The sequence below is a fragment of the Bicyclus anynana genome, chromosome 7, assembly GCF_947172395.1.
Source record: "Bicyclus anynana chromosome 7, ilBicAnyn1.1, whole genome shotgun sequence".
In the NCBI taxonomy this organism is placed as follows: Eukaryota; Metazoa; Arthropoda; class Insecta; order Lepidoptera; family Nymphalidae; genus Bicyclus; species Bicyclus anynana.
This window is the reverse complement of record NC_069089.1, coordinates 4,706,894-4,723,690: the sequence shown is the minus strand read 5'-3', so window position 1 is coordinate 4,723,690 and position 16,797 is coordinate 4,706,894. Positions and strand designations below refer to the sequence as shown.

General features: G+C 35.0%; 3 protein-coding genes across 4 annotated transcripts in view; 1 reads left to right on the top strand and 2 right to left on the bottom strand.

The window, feature by feature from the left end:
• LOC112048842 (folliculin-interacting protein 2) overlaps window positions 1-3,417 on the bottom strand; it is a 37,872-nt gene extending 34,455 nt beyond the window's left edge. Inside the window, exons 1-2 of one of the 2 annotated variants that reach the window (XM_024086522.2) lie at window positions 3,201-3,417; window positions 437-626 (exon numbers count right to left, since the gene is read on the bottom strand). In XM_024086522.2, the coding sequence (XP_023942290.2) occupies window positions 437-626; window positions 3,201-3,274 (264 nt within the window). In that variant the 5' untranslated portion in view covers window positions 3,275-3,417. The other variant, XM_024086523.2, reaches the window with a different exon arrangement.
• A 359-nt stretch (window positions 3,418-3,776) lies between these two features.
• On the top strand, window positions 3,777-6,290 carry LOC112048841 (lysine-specific demethylase 8). Its single transcript, XM_024086521.2, has one exon. The coding sequence runs from the start codon at window positions 3,932-3,934 to the stop codon at window positions 5,141-5,143; it is 1,212 nt and encodes a 403-aa protein (XP_023942289.2). The 5' UTR covers window positions 3,777-3,931; the 3' UTR covers window positions 5,144-6,290.
• Window positions 6,291-7,365: 1,075 nt separating this feature from the next.
• LOC112047141 (isovaleryl-CoA dehydrogenase, mitochondrial) lies at window positions 7,366-15,330 on the bottom strand. The gene is made up of 9 exons (XM_052882402.1): window positions 15,156-15,330; window positions 13,760-13,886; window positions 12,584-12,662; window positions 11,646-11,751; window positions 10,910-11,071; window positions 10,378-10,533; window positions 9,839-10,030; window positions 8,526-8,694; window positions 7,366-7,566 (listed from the first exon to the last, which is right to left on the bottom strand). The coding sequence occupies exons 1-9, from the start codon at window positions 15,279-15,281 to the stop codon at window positions 7,433-7,435; spliced, it is 1,251 nt and encodes a 416-aa protein (XP_052738362.1). The 5' UTR covers window positions 15,282-15,330; the 3' UTR covers window positions 7,366-7,432.
• Window positions 15,331-16,797: the final 1,467 nt, after the last annotated feature.

Sequence of the window (16,797 nt, the reverse complement as noted above, 5' to 3'; positions counted from 1 at the left end):
TAGTCTTTCTCGACTACTTGGAGGGGAATGAGAATATTGGTCATATTTCAAAGATATGGCAAATATTTTTTGAAAATAAAAATAAAAGTTACTATCTGCCACTAACATACATAAATTGAGATTGTTCCTAATGTTTGATTATATTTACATAATACATGTGAACTGTACATATTTGGAAAAATAAAAATCAAATTGGAAATAGTGTCTCAATCGAGCCAGGTAACTTATTTACAAACGATGACTCTGAAATGCAGACTCACCATAGTTAAGCCCACTTAGTTCCTGTTCCCATGGGAATACAGGAAAAAAATATAGCCTAGTTGTTGTTGAAGATGTAGCTTACTAAATATGAAACAATTTTTAAAGTGAAACATGAGTTGAATTGTAAAAAAATCAAATATTACCACTTAAAGAAAAAGCAACAATTTCTACTTACAATATATGTAAATCCCTCAGTAACCTCCACAATGCAGGGGACCTTATCCGTGTCTCTGAAGTCTGGTTTGTCATTTTTGGTCGCAGGCACTCTTTCAATAGTCGAAGAGTCAAACAAAACTTTTCTTCCTCTACGATCACACTCTTTGTACAGAAGAAGCCGCACTTGCTCCAAAGCTATGTCGCAAGACCTGATGACAATTGATGTAATTGTAAAACTAAGAATTCAATATTAAACAAATCAATGTATCAGTTATAAAGTGTAACTTTAATCAAATATTGTACTGTTATGCATTCTGTGGTACTATTCAATATTAAAACTTTAAGGTAGTTGGTTAATTATCTGATAGATTTCCAATGGAGAAGAAATGGCTGAATTAAACTATCATTATGTGAAATATGGTTAATTTTTTACGTCTTCATAGCTATATATTTAAGCTGATACACATTCCACCACTATTTTCAGCAAAAAAAATTTTTTCAGCAAGATAAATATATTATATAACTATAATCTGGTAAATTTTGAAGCATAAGGAACTAACTGATTTTTTTTAATACATTGACAACCAACCAACAAAATAGCAGCTGACTATTCTTAAGTTGAGTAGAACAACAAAGACAACTACAATTTTTGGGCTGGGAGGAAATGACTAAGGAAAACTATTTTATCATTATAAGTAAGTGGTCTACAAATAAGAAATTAAGACAAGAACAACATTTCTATAAAGGCTTACTAACTTTAACCACTTACTGCAAGACAAGATTTTGTTAACAGAAATTAAATGATAATTTTTAACAGTTGCAATACATAACAAAAAAATTACAATGGACATTTTTATTACAAAATTTTCTTAGCCAGCCCTTATACTTAATTGGATAATCATAGTTGATAATGTAATCAGTAAGTATTAATCAATATTGATAGCATTACTCACTCAAACTGTGGTATTAAACTAACATCAATACAATTTATAACACTTAACTTTTAGCTATGTGCTGTCACATGCCATCCTACTAATATTATAAATGACAGAGTTTGTATAGATTTTGTTTGGATGTTTGTTACTGTTTAACACTGCAACTACTGAACCAATTTAGCTGAAATTTGGAATGGATTAACACATAGGCTACTTTTCATCCCAGAAAAACCAAGGTACCCGTGGGATTTGTGAAAACTAAATTTCACACGGACAAAGCTGTGGGCGTTCACTAGTAATTATATAAATAGATAGTTTTAAACGATTTATACCCATTTGTCAAAAGATTAGTGAAATTTGATTTGTTCCAGAGATAACAATGTTCAAATGAATGAACAACAAAACAAACAGAAAAATTATGAAGCTTTACTTTAATATAATTATAAATAATACTATGTAAAACTACAGTTGCATATTTCTGTCATCAATGCAAATTAAATATAATGAACAAAGTAGATTTTAAAAACCTTTCTCAGCATTGTTACAGTATTGTCCAAATCCCGCAGGAACTTTTTTTAGAACTTTTAAAGGAGAACAACTCTGTCATACATGATTTTTGTGAAACTTTAACCTTTTAAGCAAAGTAAGCTCTTTAAGCTCTCAATAGGAAAAAATCCCCCAATTTTGACATATTCTTCATTGGTGGTCCGCTCCTATCCAGCCATCCTCAGTAAATGGGCTATCTAACACTGAAAGAATTTTTCTAATTGGACCAGTAGATTATCACATTCAACCAAACAAACAAACTCTTCAGCTTCATAATATTAGTGTAGATTTATTATAATATAAAAGACCTGCAACTTCTTCTCCATGATATTCAGTTTTTTACAAATTCAATAGGAACAATGTATTATCTGGAATATAAAGTAATCTGTTTGTGAACCCAGGGTATAATCAGCCTTCATTCTATATTTCAGACAAATAATTTTTGCATATTTTGTGTGAAAGAGTAACAAACATCCATACAAACTTTTGGTTTTATAATATTAGAGGGATTTCTATTTGTAGTAATAAATTTTGTGCTCTTTTTATTCATAAAATTAGCTTCAATCTTTAGCACAAGCCTCATGTAAATTTATAAATTGGCCCACATGATTTCTTTAATAGGCATAACAGTATACTCAAGACTGAACTGCTTTAAACCTATGTGCTTTGGTATTACCACACAAAATAACACTTTAATTCTTATAGATTCCAGAAATAACTCATTAGGTACCACTTTAAACATAGAACAGTTATCTAATGATATACAATCAGCTGTTGTTTTACCTAAATTTCATTTTATTTCATAGTTGCTTGAATATACACAGCTGTTCACTGAGAATGCAAACTGGGACAGTTCACCAACAAAACTTATGCCACATGCACTCACAGTACATGAAATGCAACAAAAGAGGTTTCACTTTAAATGCACTTAGACCGACAGACAATAGACAAACGGCCGAGTGGGTTGGAATGTGCGAGTGTACTAGCGCGGTTGTAAATAACAAGTAAACATTGGCCGAAGTGGTCGCCCCTCTTCCTTGATGACGTGATCGAGATCGCCTACGCTTCCCCCCGCGGCCACCGCGCTTATCACATGCTCTGAGCCTTCCTCTGAGCTAGTCGGTGACGGTGATGCCGCCAGCCACACTGCCAGAGTCGTCAGTCGTGTGCGTCACCGACTCCTAACTTCGCAACTCAAAATTCCGCCCTACGAATTGTCGAAAACATCGTGCGTCAGTCCCTAATAATGCCCCTCACACAGAAATAGAAAACAATGAATAATATGCACTCGTTAAGACGTACCTGACCCTGTTTTGTGAGTCCCAATAATCATTAAGTTTTCTCTTAGTTGAAAGGATTTTTTCTAACAATGCCATTGTGTCACACGCAACATTCCACCTCAAGCTCGGGCTCTGGGTCAGCAGGCATCATTATGGTTTGTTATCAGATCAACAAAATAGTAATAAATTAAAACTAACGATTTTGGATAGCATTTTGGGAAACACTTCAAAATTTTGATTGTAAATAATTTGTCAATTTGACAGATCATGTGCGAAAATCATATGATTTGCCATAGACAATTGTTTAAACTTTTACGCAAAGGTCAAGGTCAAAGAAATTTGTTGTTTTTAATCTGTAAATTTTTATAAAATACAAATTTGATTGTATTTTAAAAATGATAATAATTAAGTATTATTAATTGCAGATTCAGAGCATTAAAATATAATTTAAGTTCGAAAATTTTAAAATCAATATGTCATAGATATTAAAGACCAATTATAAAATGCGATCCTTTACATGCATAATAAGTAGATTCTATTACTCTTCTGTTGTAACCCTAGAACCAATAAGATGTAACTATTTCGGCTTGAAATGGAACATTTCTGTCAGACTTTAGAAGTCAAAACAAAAATAGGGCTCGTTTTTCTTAGAATTTATTATTTCTCTGGAAAACATAAATTGATGAAATAAATCATTTAATAAAAATGTAATTGAGAATTCATACACAGCTGTGCAACAAGTAATTGGTTATAATGTCGACACTAAAGGATATTTGTGAAAAAATCGAGAAATATAGATCAAAAGTTGTATCCTCTTTATCGGAGATTTCTGACCTAGACTTAGCATGTAAAACAGTGATAGAGCAAAATTTGAAAGATCCAAAGTTACCAAATCCACTGTCCGCTGTGAAAATTCAGGCGATCATTGACTATATGTATGAACAAGTTAACATTGGTAATTGGAAAGAAGTGAGGTTATTTTTAAGAAAAACTATTACAATAACTTCGTACGTGCGTCTTTTGGCGCACTTGAAATGCATTGATACCCTATCTAATGATAGTATTAAAGAGGCTCTTAGAATAATAGATTTTGGCATACTTTTTGGCTGCCCCGTTGATGCTGAACCAAAGTTGTTACAAGCTTGTGCAACAAGCCTACATTCCGCTCTAACAATAGTCTGCGAAACCTCTGGAGTCAGCACCAGGAGCATATTTAATAATGATATTGATTTAAAAAACAATTACCTTATTAACTTAACTATCTTGGATGTTATAAGTTGTCCTACAATGGAGAGTTTCTTCAGGGAACATATTTTAGCAGAGAAGCCTGTAGTGTTGGATAATTGTATAAGCCACTGGCCGGCTCTCACTAAATGGCAGGACCAGAATTATTTTATTAAGCTTGCTGGATTGAGGACAGTTTCTGTTGAGCTAGGAAAAGATTACACTGATTCCAAATGGACACAAAAATTGATGACAATTGAAGATTTTATAAAAAATCATATATTTGTTCCTAGTAGCACTACTGGATACCTGGCGCAGTACCAGCTCTTTGATCAAATCCCAGAGCTAAAGAATGACATCACTGAGCCTGAATACTGTTGTTTTTCTGACAGTGATGATTGTATCGACATAATGGCCTGGTATGGACCGAAAGGCACAGTTTCCCCGCTACATCATGATCCAAAGAAGAACTTGTTGGCACAAGTTGTCGGTGAGAAACAAATTTTTTTATTTTCTCCCCAGGAAACTGAGCGTCTGTACCCTCATAAGCATGAACTGTTGATTAATACCGCAAGAGTTGATCCACGCAAACCAGATTTGGAAAAGCATCCTAAATATAAGGAGGCTAAGGGTTACATCTGTGTGTTAAAGCCGGGCCAAATGTTATATATACCACCCAAGTGGTGGCACTTTGTTGAGTCATTATCTGTCAGTTTTTCTGTAAGCTTCTGGTGGGAATAGACTTTAAAAAACTTTGTGTGTGTCAATACTGTAAATTATTTAGTGTAAAGTGTCCTAATTCCTATACATTTATATAAATTTTGTTAGATATACTTAAATAATAATCCTATATTAAAAATCTGATAGTTACACATTTCAGATAGATTTATGATATTTTTTGCTTCAAAAGCAGTTTTTTTTTTATTTGTACATGGAAAAATTATTTTTGTATAATATAATATATTATTTAATGATAATAAATATTGAAACTAGATTATTTATATGAGTAATTTTGACAACTTTAGGTTGTGGAATAATTTTGCAGTGGTGTTTATAAAGTTAATCTATTGTATTTATATTATATATAAACTAATTGCTGTTTATTATCAGGTCTGCTATTTCATAATAAAATATACTTCAAAAGAGTAAAAACTATTTGCTGACAACAATACAAAAGATAATGTTATATTTCTACAGTCAGCTAGAAACATTATAATTATATTTTTTATAATATTAGCTATATTTGTTTTCTTCAAAAATTTGTACAGCCAAATAGCCAAGCTGATTTGCTTCTACTCTTTACACAGACTATTTGTTAAAATAGAGAGGAAAGACTAGGATGTAGACAGTTAAAAATTGATTAATTTTCATTGATTGATTTAGTTTAATGCCAGTAAACCTGTACAAGCTTGACACCACTGCATTTATGAGTCTATATATCCCACCATCTAGACAAACCATTGTACATCTTATCACATTAAGGTAGAAAGCATTCAAAATACAACAACAGGAGAATATAATATATGTCACAGACTACTGAAAGTTTGAGGCTAATGCCACCATAATTGACGGCCTCCGTGGCGCAGTGGTATGCGCGGTGGATTTACAAAACGGAGGTCCTGGGTTCGATCCCCGGCTGGGCAGATTGAGATTTTCTTAATTTGTCCAGGTCTGGCTGGTGGGGGGCTTCGGCCGTGGCTAGTTACCACCCTACCGGCAAAGACGTACCGCCAAGCGATTTAGCGTTCCGGTACGATGCCGTGTAGAAACCGAAAGGGGTGTGGATTTTCATCCTCCTCCGAACAAGTTAGCCCGCTTCCATCTTAGACTGCATCATCACTTACCATCAGGTGAGATTGTAGTCAAGGGCTAACTTGTAAAAAAATAATATTGTGTGTCACTTATTATTTTCATTATTTGAAAACAGCTTTCATGATTATTTTATATAGTGTTTTAGAATAAATTATTTAGATTATTCATGTAAAAAATAAATACTACTATGAATACTATATTTCTACTTAAATATAAGAAGGAAACTTTACTGAATGTAAAATATATTTACAAAGTATTGAAAAAAAAAAATAACATTTTGGGTACAAATGTATGTAATGTAATTTTTTCTCCATAATTTATATATTTTTTTCAAGTTACAAATTGTTTATTAATTTAATTTCTTAATTGTTTATAAAATAAAATAAACAAAAGCATTTTTCTTGAAAATAATCATAAAATGTCATTAGTGTAGGATAGTTTTTTATGATGTTCTAGTCCCAAACTACATATACATATAAACATTGGTGTATTGATGTTTGATATTACACAGATAATAATATATTAATTGTAATTTGTAAATATTTTGTGAATATGTGTGACAGGTAGTTGGTAGGTTAAAATATTCATAATATTATTCATTTAATTCTGTTAAGACAAGAAGTTTTCATCACTTAATTAAAAAGATCATTCCTCATGAAAATATTCAGCAACTGGAAAATGATTTAATAAATTGTTTGAACACACGAAACTTTACATTAAAGTCTACCAGTAGGCAAAAATTCATCTTTATTTTACTTTAATAATAATATTTTTAGTAATCTGTTGTGTTATAACAAACTTTTTTTTCTGAACCATTTATTATGTTCCAAAATAGACTAATTTGATTTGATCAAATCATATTATTATAATTCAGTGTTCAGAGATACCATATCTATATTTATATACTGGTAAAAATTAAAATTGTGAAAGTCCTATAGCAAGCATCCACTGATCAGCATTGTACGTTCCGTTTATTAAATCCGTTTGATGCGATGCGTTCGATACGAACGATGCAGATCACTGGACGCCTGCCATTAGCGAGTTGCACAGCTGTATCAAATTACCTAAGGAGCGCATATCAGGTAGTTATATGCTCTCCGTCCGTTCCGTCTACGTTTTTCAATTAGTCAGTGTATCAAAATCAATGTATGTAGTATTTAATAAATAATTATTTATTCAATAAAAAAATATATATTTGTGTCAATAATTTTGTTTTTTTCATTTATATTCACTATTCAAAGATCTTCCAATAAGCATTCTTCTGACCTCCGAAGTACCAGCACCAATTTCGTAGAGCTTCGCGTCCCTCAGTATCCGGCCAGTGGGATAGTCGTTGATGTAACCGTTACCTCCTGTAATAGATGAGATTTTTGACGACCTTTGGCTGAGTTGGTAGTCATGTGGTTCTTAGCAGAGCTACAGTGGTACCTGGACTCCTGGATTGCGCTAATTCTTTTTTATAGACTAAAACAAAATTTTCTCCCATACAAACGATTCGTATGTTCTATACAAAAATGAATCTTGAATCTTCCTAAGCGCAAATCTCGAGAACGGCTGAACCGATTTCGCGAATTACAAAATTTACTTAGTAATATTGGTATAGAGTATTCCATTATAACATCAGATAGATACTGTTATCGCAGTCAAGAATGAGTTAAATGTTATTCATTATGGGAGGTAAATAAAGCAAGCTCCAAACCTATTTGTACCTATGCTTCTACTACTCCTACTACGTCTAGTGCAACAACAAAGGAAAATAAGTCCCATGCGATCTTTTAAAGGGAAATAGAGCAAGACTTTGACGGCCTCCGTGGCGCAGTGGTATGCGCGGTGGATTTACAAAACGGAGGTCCTGGGTTCGATCCCGGCTGGGCAGATTGAGATTTTCTTAATTTGTCCAGGTCTGGCTGGTGGGAGGCTTCGGTCGTGGCTAGTTACCACCCTACCGGCAAAGACGTACCGCCAAGCGATTTAGCGTTCCGGTACGATGCCGTGTAGAAACCGAGAGGGGTGTGGATTTTCATCCTCCTCCTTACAAGTTAGCCCGCTTCCATCTTAGACTGCAATATCACTTACCATAAGGTGACTTCTAAAGAATGAAAAAAAAAAAAACTTGCTCTATCTCTAGAAGGTATTAAAGCGACTTTCAATGGGGTATAATAAACGAAGGAAAATGAGTTACATGCGATTCATTAAAGAGAGATGAAGCAAGTGCAATCACGTGACTTTTCAGCGCGCTATTAACTTAGGTATATAATATGAAAATGAGGCATATGTGATTCATTGGAGGAAGTTAGAGCATGGTCCATACCCAATATTTGAATAGCGTCTAGGGCAACTTGAGTGGCCTTTTCAGCGCAGTAGAGAATAGCTCCGGCGCAATCCTTGCTGTTGACATGTCCGTCGTCGCAAGCTTTAGCGACGTTGTACAAATAACTCCTACACGCGCTCAGTGTTGTGTACATATCAGCCATTTTACCCTGGAACCAAAATATAATTCACACTAATATTGTAAAGGCGAAAGTATGCCTATGTTTGTTCCTCCTTTGCGCTGGGGCTACTGAAGTGATTTGGCTGAAATGTGGAATCGAAATAGATTTTTCTCGGGATTAACACATAGGCTACTTTCATGCCGGAAAAATCTGTGGTTCCCGCGGGATTTGTGAAAAGCTTAATTCCACGCGGGCGAAGTCGCAAATGTCCGTTAGTATTAAAATAAACTTAAGTTGCTTAATTACAATGTTATCTAAATGTCTGCCCTTATACTAGTTAAGCCTGTATCTTGAGAGTCAGGGTCTGTTCAATTAAGTGTTGCACCTAGTACATAAACAAATGAAAATAATAATAAAAGAAACATCATGATTTATTTATTTTTTTGACTAAAAGTAGCTTCCGTACCTACCTATATAAAAAATAGTTCTTGTATGACAAACAACGAAAAAATATAGAATTAATCTCATTATGCGATCGTAACGGACTTGTCTTTAGGTACGTACCGTACCTACTCGTAGATCAAGCAAACGTGTCCAAAAGAGTACCTAGTGCTTATTTATGTTGCAAGCGTTTTTATATAAGTACGTATAAAAACGCTTTTTATTTCGTTTTTTTTTTAATTTTTAATGGACTTCACCAAGGTTTTTAAATTAGGTAGGTTTTTAAATTACCTAGATCAGCTCATCCTTGAACATAATTATACCTACTTAATCTGTAGGTATATATTCAAGAATTAAATGATCTAGGTATCTACCTAGATCTCAGACCAATTATTGTATAGGACCTACCTCGCTAGTCATTACTTTTCTGTCAAAGTATATGATCAAAGATCTAATGCGATTATAAAAACTGTCTGTATAGAATCGATGTTTAATAGTTGTAATCGTGTTCGTCGGTTAAAGAGCTCCGTAAAAATACCTTTTTGTGTAATTAAATTACGTAAAAAAACGGGCAAAAACTTCTAGTTTAGTATAAGATATATACGAAATTTAAGCTCGTTTTCCTCAGAAAATGACAGACAATTTTGTTCGTGACTATGAGTGCGATACAGGTCCTTCTATAATTGGTCTGAGACCTAGATAGATCTAGATATCTGGCACACTATCAGTACATAGAAGCAGAATTACTTACCTGTAATAGTTGGAACTCTCCTATTCTGGTTCCAAACTGTTTTCTGGTGTGAGCGTATTCAAACGCGACATCGGCGGCGGCTTGCATCAACCCTACTGGCCCGGCAGCTAGTACCAACCTCTCTAAATCCAGCCCTGACATCAGAACGTATACTCCTTTATTCTCTTCTCCTAGTAAATTTGTTGCTGGCACCTATAAAGGAATTTAAAGGTCACAAATGGCCGCTACTACAAAATGGCAAATTACAATTTTTTTCACAATTCTCGCAATATTTGTCAACCACCTATAATATGGGTATCAAAACATGAAAGAGCTTGACTAGTAGAATAGAGTACGGCTGCCAACCGTTCAATTGGTTTTTAAATAAATATTTTATTTGGTTTACTCCAAGTTTGACTTTGCTGCAGGTATGAGAACCATCGTTGTCATCACAGAGCCAGGACAATCCGGGACCTAAAACGTTTAGGTAAAGCCGTACTAAAAAACATTCATTCCTGGAATTAGAATAGGATTTCTTTACTTCAGTCATGTTTTATTACCTTACAATCTTCAAAAACTAATTCACCAGTGTTTGATCCCCTCATGCCAAGTTTGTCTAGTTTTTGTGCTGTAGAAAATCCGGGATAATCTTTTTCTATTAAGAACGCTGATATACCATGTTGGGGCTTGCTTGTAAAATTTGTTTTTGCGTATACCTGTAACCAAAAGCAACAATAAAGAATGAAATGTGTGAAGAAATGTGGTCTTCTGATTGGGTCTATTGAGTTTTATTTTTGATCAGTGCGCCAAAATTTATAATAATTTTCTATTTTTAATTGTTTCCTTTTCTTAGAATTATTCTCTCTTCTTAACCTATCTCAAATGACTAACTATTTTATAATTAGAATACATACTCACTTATGTATTCCAATTAATTATTTAGCAAAATGTTACCTACTTCGTACCTACCTACTAATATGTACGCTATGCATATACAGCTGATACTAATTACCTACTCTACGTCTTGATGGTATTCACCTGAAGACTAAAATCTCGTGTAATCTTCAAAGACAAAAGGCCATGCCGTCTTACCACCAAAACGTCAGCATCCGGTCCGTTCGTGATCCAAAACTTGCTTCCATTGAGGACGTAATAGTCTCCTTTCTTCTCCGCTCGCAACCTCATGGAGACGACGTCGCTGCCGGCGCCCGGCTCTGACATCGCGAGGGCACCCATGTGTTCGCCTGAACAGAGCTAAAATATTTCAAATTACAGATACTTCGTTAAAATCAGGTCTATTTTAACGTGGCCGCCACACACTGCACGAGTGGCGTGGGAAGTAGCGAAAAGTAGGCAGAGACGTCGTGTGGACACGTTACTCCTCCGCCCGCCGCTCCCTATTTTGTTGGTTTTGAGCGCGAGTCAAAGGGCTAGTGGCAGGACAAGGAGCATGACGAGTAAAGTAGCCACACTAGTTCACTTCCTTATTTTCTCGCTACTTGCCACGCTAGGTACTTGTCGATTGTGTGGCAAACACATAATTCGTTATTACCTCATATTTTCCAAGCCGCTGTGGGATGCTATACTAGACTATGTATTTTTTTTTCGAATACTACAATATGGGTATCAAATTAAAGGCCTCATCGTGACATGCATGACACGAGCAAATAACATACAATTCTCATCATCATCATCCCCTTATCCTTAACCACCAAAGGACCACCTAAATGGGTTAAGCGAAATATTAAGTATTTCAGTAATAAAGACGATTACTACTAAGATTTATATTTTAACTGTATTTTGTATATTAAAGTAAACTCAAACTTACCTTAGGAAGATATTTGCTTTTCTGTTCATGTGTGCCATTTCTGTTGATTTGGTTGACGCACAAGTTTGAATGTGCACCGTACGACAGCGCTATGGAACCACTGGCTCTGTAAAAGTAACTTTGCTGTAGACAAATGGAATACCTCAACATGGCTCTTAGATAAGTCCTCGTCTGCGCGATACAGTTGGGATCAACAAAGTGGAACGTGACGGAGACGTGCGGGCGGTTGGCGTGATCTTTATACATTGCCTATCGCAAACCGTTCGAAAACTAGAAAAATGTATGGGAATGACAGATCTTGATCACGTGACCTGTCGATAGCAAATGTCATTATACAGTTTTCAAGTTTTCGAAACGTTTGCGATCGTAGAAAGAGAATCGACGTGCCACTTGGCTACAGGGGCTGAAGCTTAGAAGGCGCCACACGTCCATTTGCAGCATAAACGTCTGCATCTTTTTTTATGTTAACTAAATTTAATTTTACAGATTCAATGCACTGTTGACCGGAGTATTTCTATGGTTTTCTCTTCTAACTCTTCAACTTCCGTCAACTTCCTCACGTTTCCGAGATATACAGACAGACAGACAGACGTCAAAGTAATGAAAGTTTCGGTTTATTCCTTTTGAGAAAGGTACAAAACCCTAACATCGATCTATGTACCAATCACTTAATTTTCATTGGTAACTTGAATTTAGTGTGGCCGTGATAGATATGACCTCTGCTTTCGATTCGGAGGGCGTAGGTTCGAATCCGGTCCGGGGCATGCACCTCCAACTTTTCAGTTAAGTTCATTTAAAAAATTAAATATCACGTGTCTCAATGACTAAGGCCTAACCCCTCTTATTCTGACAGGAGATTTGTGATCAACAGTGAGTCGAATATGGTTTGTTGATGATGATTATGACTTTTTCATCATATTGCAAGATAATGAACCAACCTTGACAACTCTTCCATGATGACGCAGTGGTCGGTGTATTTCCCGCCTGTTCCGCCATAGTCTGGATTTGCCGTTATACCTATGAAAATATTGTTAATTTTTTATAGATTAAGTAGGTACGATTTTAGCGGACTCAGAAGTGATTACAAAAATAACTAATGTCGAACAAAGGTTTCATTCACAAAATTTATCAGGACAACTTAATTAATCAAACTGTAACGAAAATAAGACACTAAAATGCCAGAGAGAGCACCTTGAGTGAAGTCACGCACTTGTGAACGATGTGTGTAGGGTTAAAGGCGCCTTTGACAGACATCTAACACTCCCCTTTTCCACTCAAGTCACTCTCCCCGCCTATCCCAAGTAACCCATAAAGAATTACACAACAAGAGATGTGGACAGCTGGATCGCCACGAGCAGTGAGCACACTGAAGCCGTCCGTACCGCAAGTCGTTGCAACGCGGCGATAACACTACGTGTGATGAAATTTATTTAAATTACCTATCGATAGGTTATAAAGTTTTAATGTTTTATGTGCATTAAACGTATGAAAACTATGGATGTTAGTAGTAAGTAGTACTAATAGTAGTAGTATAAAATGGAGGTATATATGTGGCACGTCGATTCTCTTTCTACGATCGCAAACGTTTCGAAAATCAAAAAAATATGAAAAATAATATAATAATAATAATAAAATGACATTCGTCATCGACATACCACGTATTCATGTTATAGATCTGATCGACGTGCCACATGGCTAAAGGCAACTGGTAGGTAAATGATTCTATGTGGCGTAGGTGAGTTTTTTTTTTATTCTTTACAAGTTAGCCCTTGACTACAATCTCATAAGTGATGATGCAATCTAAGATGGAAAGCGGGCTTGTTAAGAGGAGGAGGAGGAATCCCTTTCGGTTTCTACACAACATCGTATCAAAACGCTAAATCTGTAATCTGGCTGTGCGTCTTTGTCGGTAGGGTGGTAACTAGCCGATCGAAGCCTCCCACTAGCCAGACCTGGACCAATTAAGAAAACCTCAATCGGTCCAGCCGGGAATCGAACCCAGAACTGCGCCACAGAGGCCTTCAGAATTAGTAAGTATAACTATTTAGATATACTTACTTATGTATTACCTAATAAGTAGGTAATACGTGTGATAGATATAATCACCAACTAACCAAGCAATCCAAGGTTGCCGAGTTTCTTCCAAAAGTCTCTTAACTCTTTAAAGTTGTTCTCTCTGTCGATGTCAGCTGCTTTGGGCGCCAGTTCTTTTTGCGCGAAATCGAAAACCAGTTGCCGCAGCTAAAAAACAAAAATTAACAAAAAACATACTTAAAAATAATAAGAAGAAATATTTTATTCCACTCAAAAATTAGGTAATAAATAAAAACATTAAAACGACTAACTAACTAACTTAATAAGTTTATCAAACAAGCTAGGTATTAAGTTAAGGCTTAATTTGACATCATGAATACCTATCTAGATTAATGATTTAAGAGCCGAATTTCAAAAAGTAGCAGCTTTTATGTTAGACTGTAGGTATGTATGTTTGTTTTTCCTCTTTCTAGATATTTTCGAAAGACGGTTTCGATCTGAATGTACCTAGTGATGCGGTGTAGATAAGGATGTGTTTGATAGGCATCTTGGTATGTAATTAATTACTCTGCCTGTGAGAGGTTGTTAACGATGGCATCCACAGATCCGCATCGTACGTATCGGACGAATTGCATCAAACGTATTTTAGTATTATTTGTATAGAAAGTTATTCAAGTGCGTCCACTGATCATCCATACGATGATCGCATCTAGACGGTTTTATCTACCTTTAATTAAAAATCTGTTTAATGCGATGCGTTCAATACGTACGATGTGGATCAGTGTAGGTACATCTTCCATTGTGGCAGGCGTCCACAGATTTGCATCATACGTATCGGATGCTTTGCAGTAAAAGAATTTCAGTATTCAGTTATTATTTGTATAGAAAGTCATTCAAATGCGTCCACTGATCCGCATTGTATGGATCGCATCGAACGGATTTTCTCTACCGAAAAATTAAAAAATCGTTTGATGCAATGCTTCCGATATGCGGAATGCGGATCAGTGGACGCCTGCCATTAAGCAACGGTTTTTAATGAACAGATTTCAACGTCATAATTACGTTTCCCTTATCATTAAAAAAATCAAACAACGCGTTCCTACTGTGTTAATGTTCCCTTGTTACACTTATTACTTGCCTACTAGCTGATGCCGCGCGGTTTCACCCGTATGGTTCCCGTTCCCGTAGGAATACGGGAATATTATATAGCCTATAGGCTTCCGCGATAAATGGGCTATCTAACACTGAAAGATTTTTTAAAATCGGACCAGAAGTTCCTGAGATTAGCGCGTTCAAACAAACAAACTCACCAGCTTTAGATTATAGTTTATACATTTATGTAGAAAGTTTCGACTTCGTAACTATCAAATAAATTTTCCATACAAAATTCGGTCGTCACTTTATATTAGTTGGTAGTTGATTAAAAATCAGGAATTAATTTTCTTTTTATATTATGTATTGTAGTTAATACTTTACCTGCTGTTGGTCGCTATTGAGTCCAAATATCTGTTCATCTATAGGATAGTGCGACATACATCGAAAACCTGTTACATTGCCACATTTTACGAGTAATTTATTTATTTTAGCCAACCGCACGGCCATTTTAATAACGTACTTCCAATATAAACACCGAGCCAGTACTAAAGTAACAGAACTTATATGATTAGTTTACTTAAGTACATTCTTTTACAGTATTTTTATCTTTAATTCATTTTACATTAAGACTATTATCGCAAATCAAGTTTATTCATTAATGATAATTACATTCACGTCACATTGATAACATGATATCAATTTTGTTATGTACGAGGCGAGTTTATTTTTTTCGCGTGATAAGTAATTCGTTTCTTTTAAGAGTGTGCAATATGTAATTTGGTGGTTACAAATAGTTCTGGATCTCAGATTCTGGAAAAGTTAGGAGCCTGATATTTGGGTAGGTATATGATATTTCAAAGTGTTAGCTTCGTTATGACTATACAAAATACACAATTTGTAAAACTTTTCTCGATAGTTTATTTTTTTGAAAAATACATGTTTTGCTCACAAATACATGTTTGCTTTCAATCTCAGGAAAAGCAAACTTATTTTCTTAAATTTTTGTTTTGTATAGAAAATTAGGTACGTATAGATCTTGAACATGGCCATTTTGTTTTTAGTTATGTTGTTTAATTTACTTGCAATTAGGTAAAAATGGTTTTGGCGCTAACGTCATAAAATTTGCGTCGCGCGTCAATCGCCGTGCTTTTCACTCACGTGAAAGTCATAATTCGGCGTCTCGTTTGCTCTTCGAATTTTATCCATATCGTACCGACGCGCTGCGCGCTCTTAATACGCTTTATTTCAATATTGTCACAAAATGTATCAATTTCATGGACAGCGAGGCAATCATCGGTTAGGTGTCCCATCCACGATACCTATTACTACAATATTATTGTACGTTGAAAGCTTTTTGTATGGTAGGTATATGATATGGATAAACGGGTTACCATTTCTCGGACTCCTGTCCCGTTTTCTCCAAGAAAACCTCTGCAAAACAGTGAAAAACAACGCAATGGTTGGTAATATTACGTAGGTACTAATATAAAGCACAAATGATTAAAAATCGGGTAATGTTAATTTTTGTTCAAATATTTGGTCGTATAATAAAATATCGCCCGTGCGCAATTCACAATAATGCCTATGTTGGTGTTAGCAATTTTCAATAGTATAAATTAGATTAACTTTCATCTTCTACCAATTATAGCCTTTAATTGTTTATGTAGTCACCACATTCCAAACTCCATACGTAATTGAGAATTAAACTAATTTTGAATTCTTATGAAACTTTCGGAAAACATTACTAAATAATTCATCTTATATATAAAATTCTCGTGTCGCGGTGTTCGACATTGAACTCCTCCGAAACGGCTCGACCGATTTTGATGAAATTTTTTGTGCATATTTAGTAGGTCTGAGAATCGGCCAACATCTATTTTTCAAAACCCTAAATGTTAAGGGTAGTCCACCCCTAAATTTTTTTTTTTATTTTTTAGGCAAAATTTTTTGTTTTTATTTTTTTATGACACAGCATACAAAAATACATACAACCCTAAATTTTCACCCCTCTACGATCAACCCT

Coding starts and splice junctions, on each gene's coding strand:
- LOC112048841 (XM_024086521.2), top strand. CDS start 3,932: ATGTCGACACTAAAGGATATTTGTGAAAAAATCGAGAAATATAGATCA.
- LOC112047141 (XM_052882402.1), bottom strand. CDS start 15,281: ATGGCCGTGCGGTTGGCTAAAATAAATAAATTACTCGTAAAATGTGGC. Junction 11,752..12,583: donor ATCATGGAAGAGTTGTCAAG/GTTGGTTCATTA, acceptor TTACTTTTACAG/AGCCAGTGGTTCCATAGCGC. Junction 10,031..10,377: donor TAGTTTTTGAAGATTGTAAG/GTAATAAAACAT, acceptor ATTCCTTTATAG/GTGCCAGCAACAAATTTACT.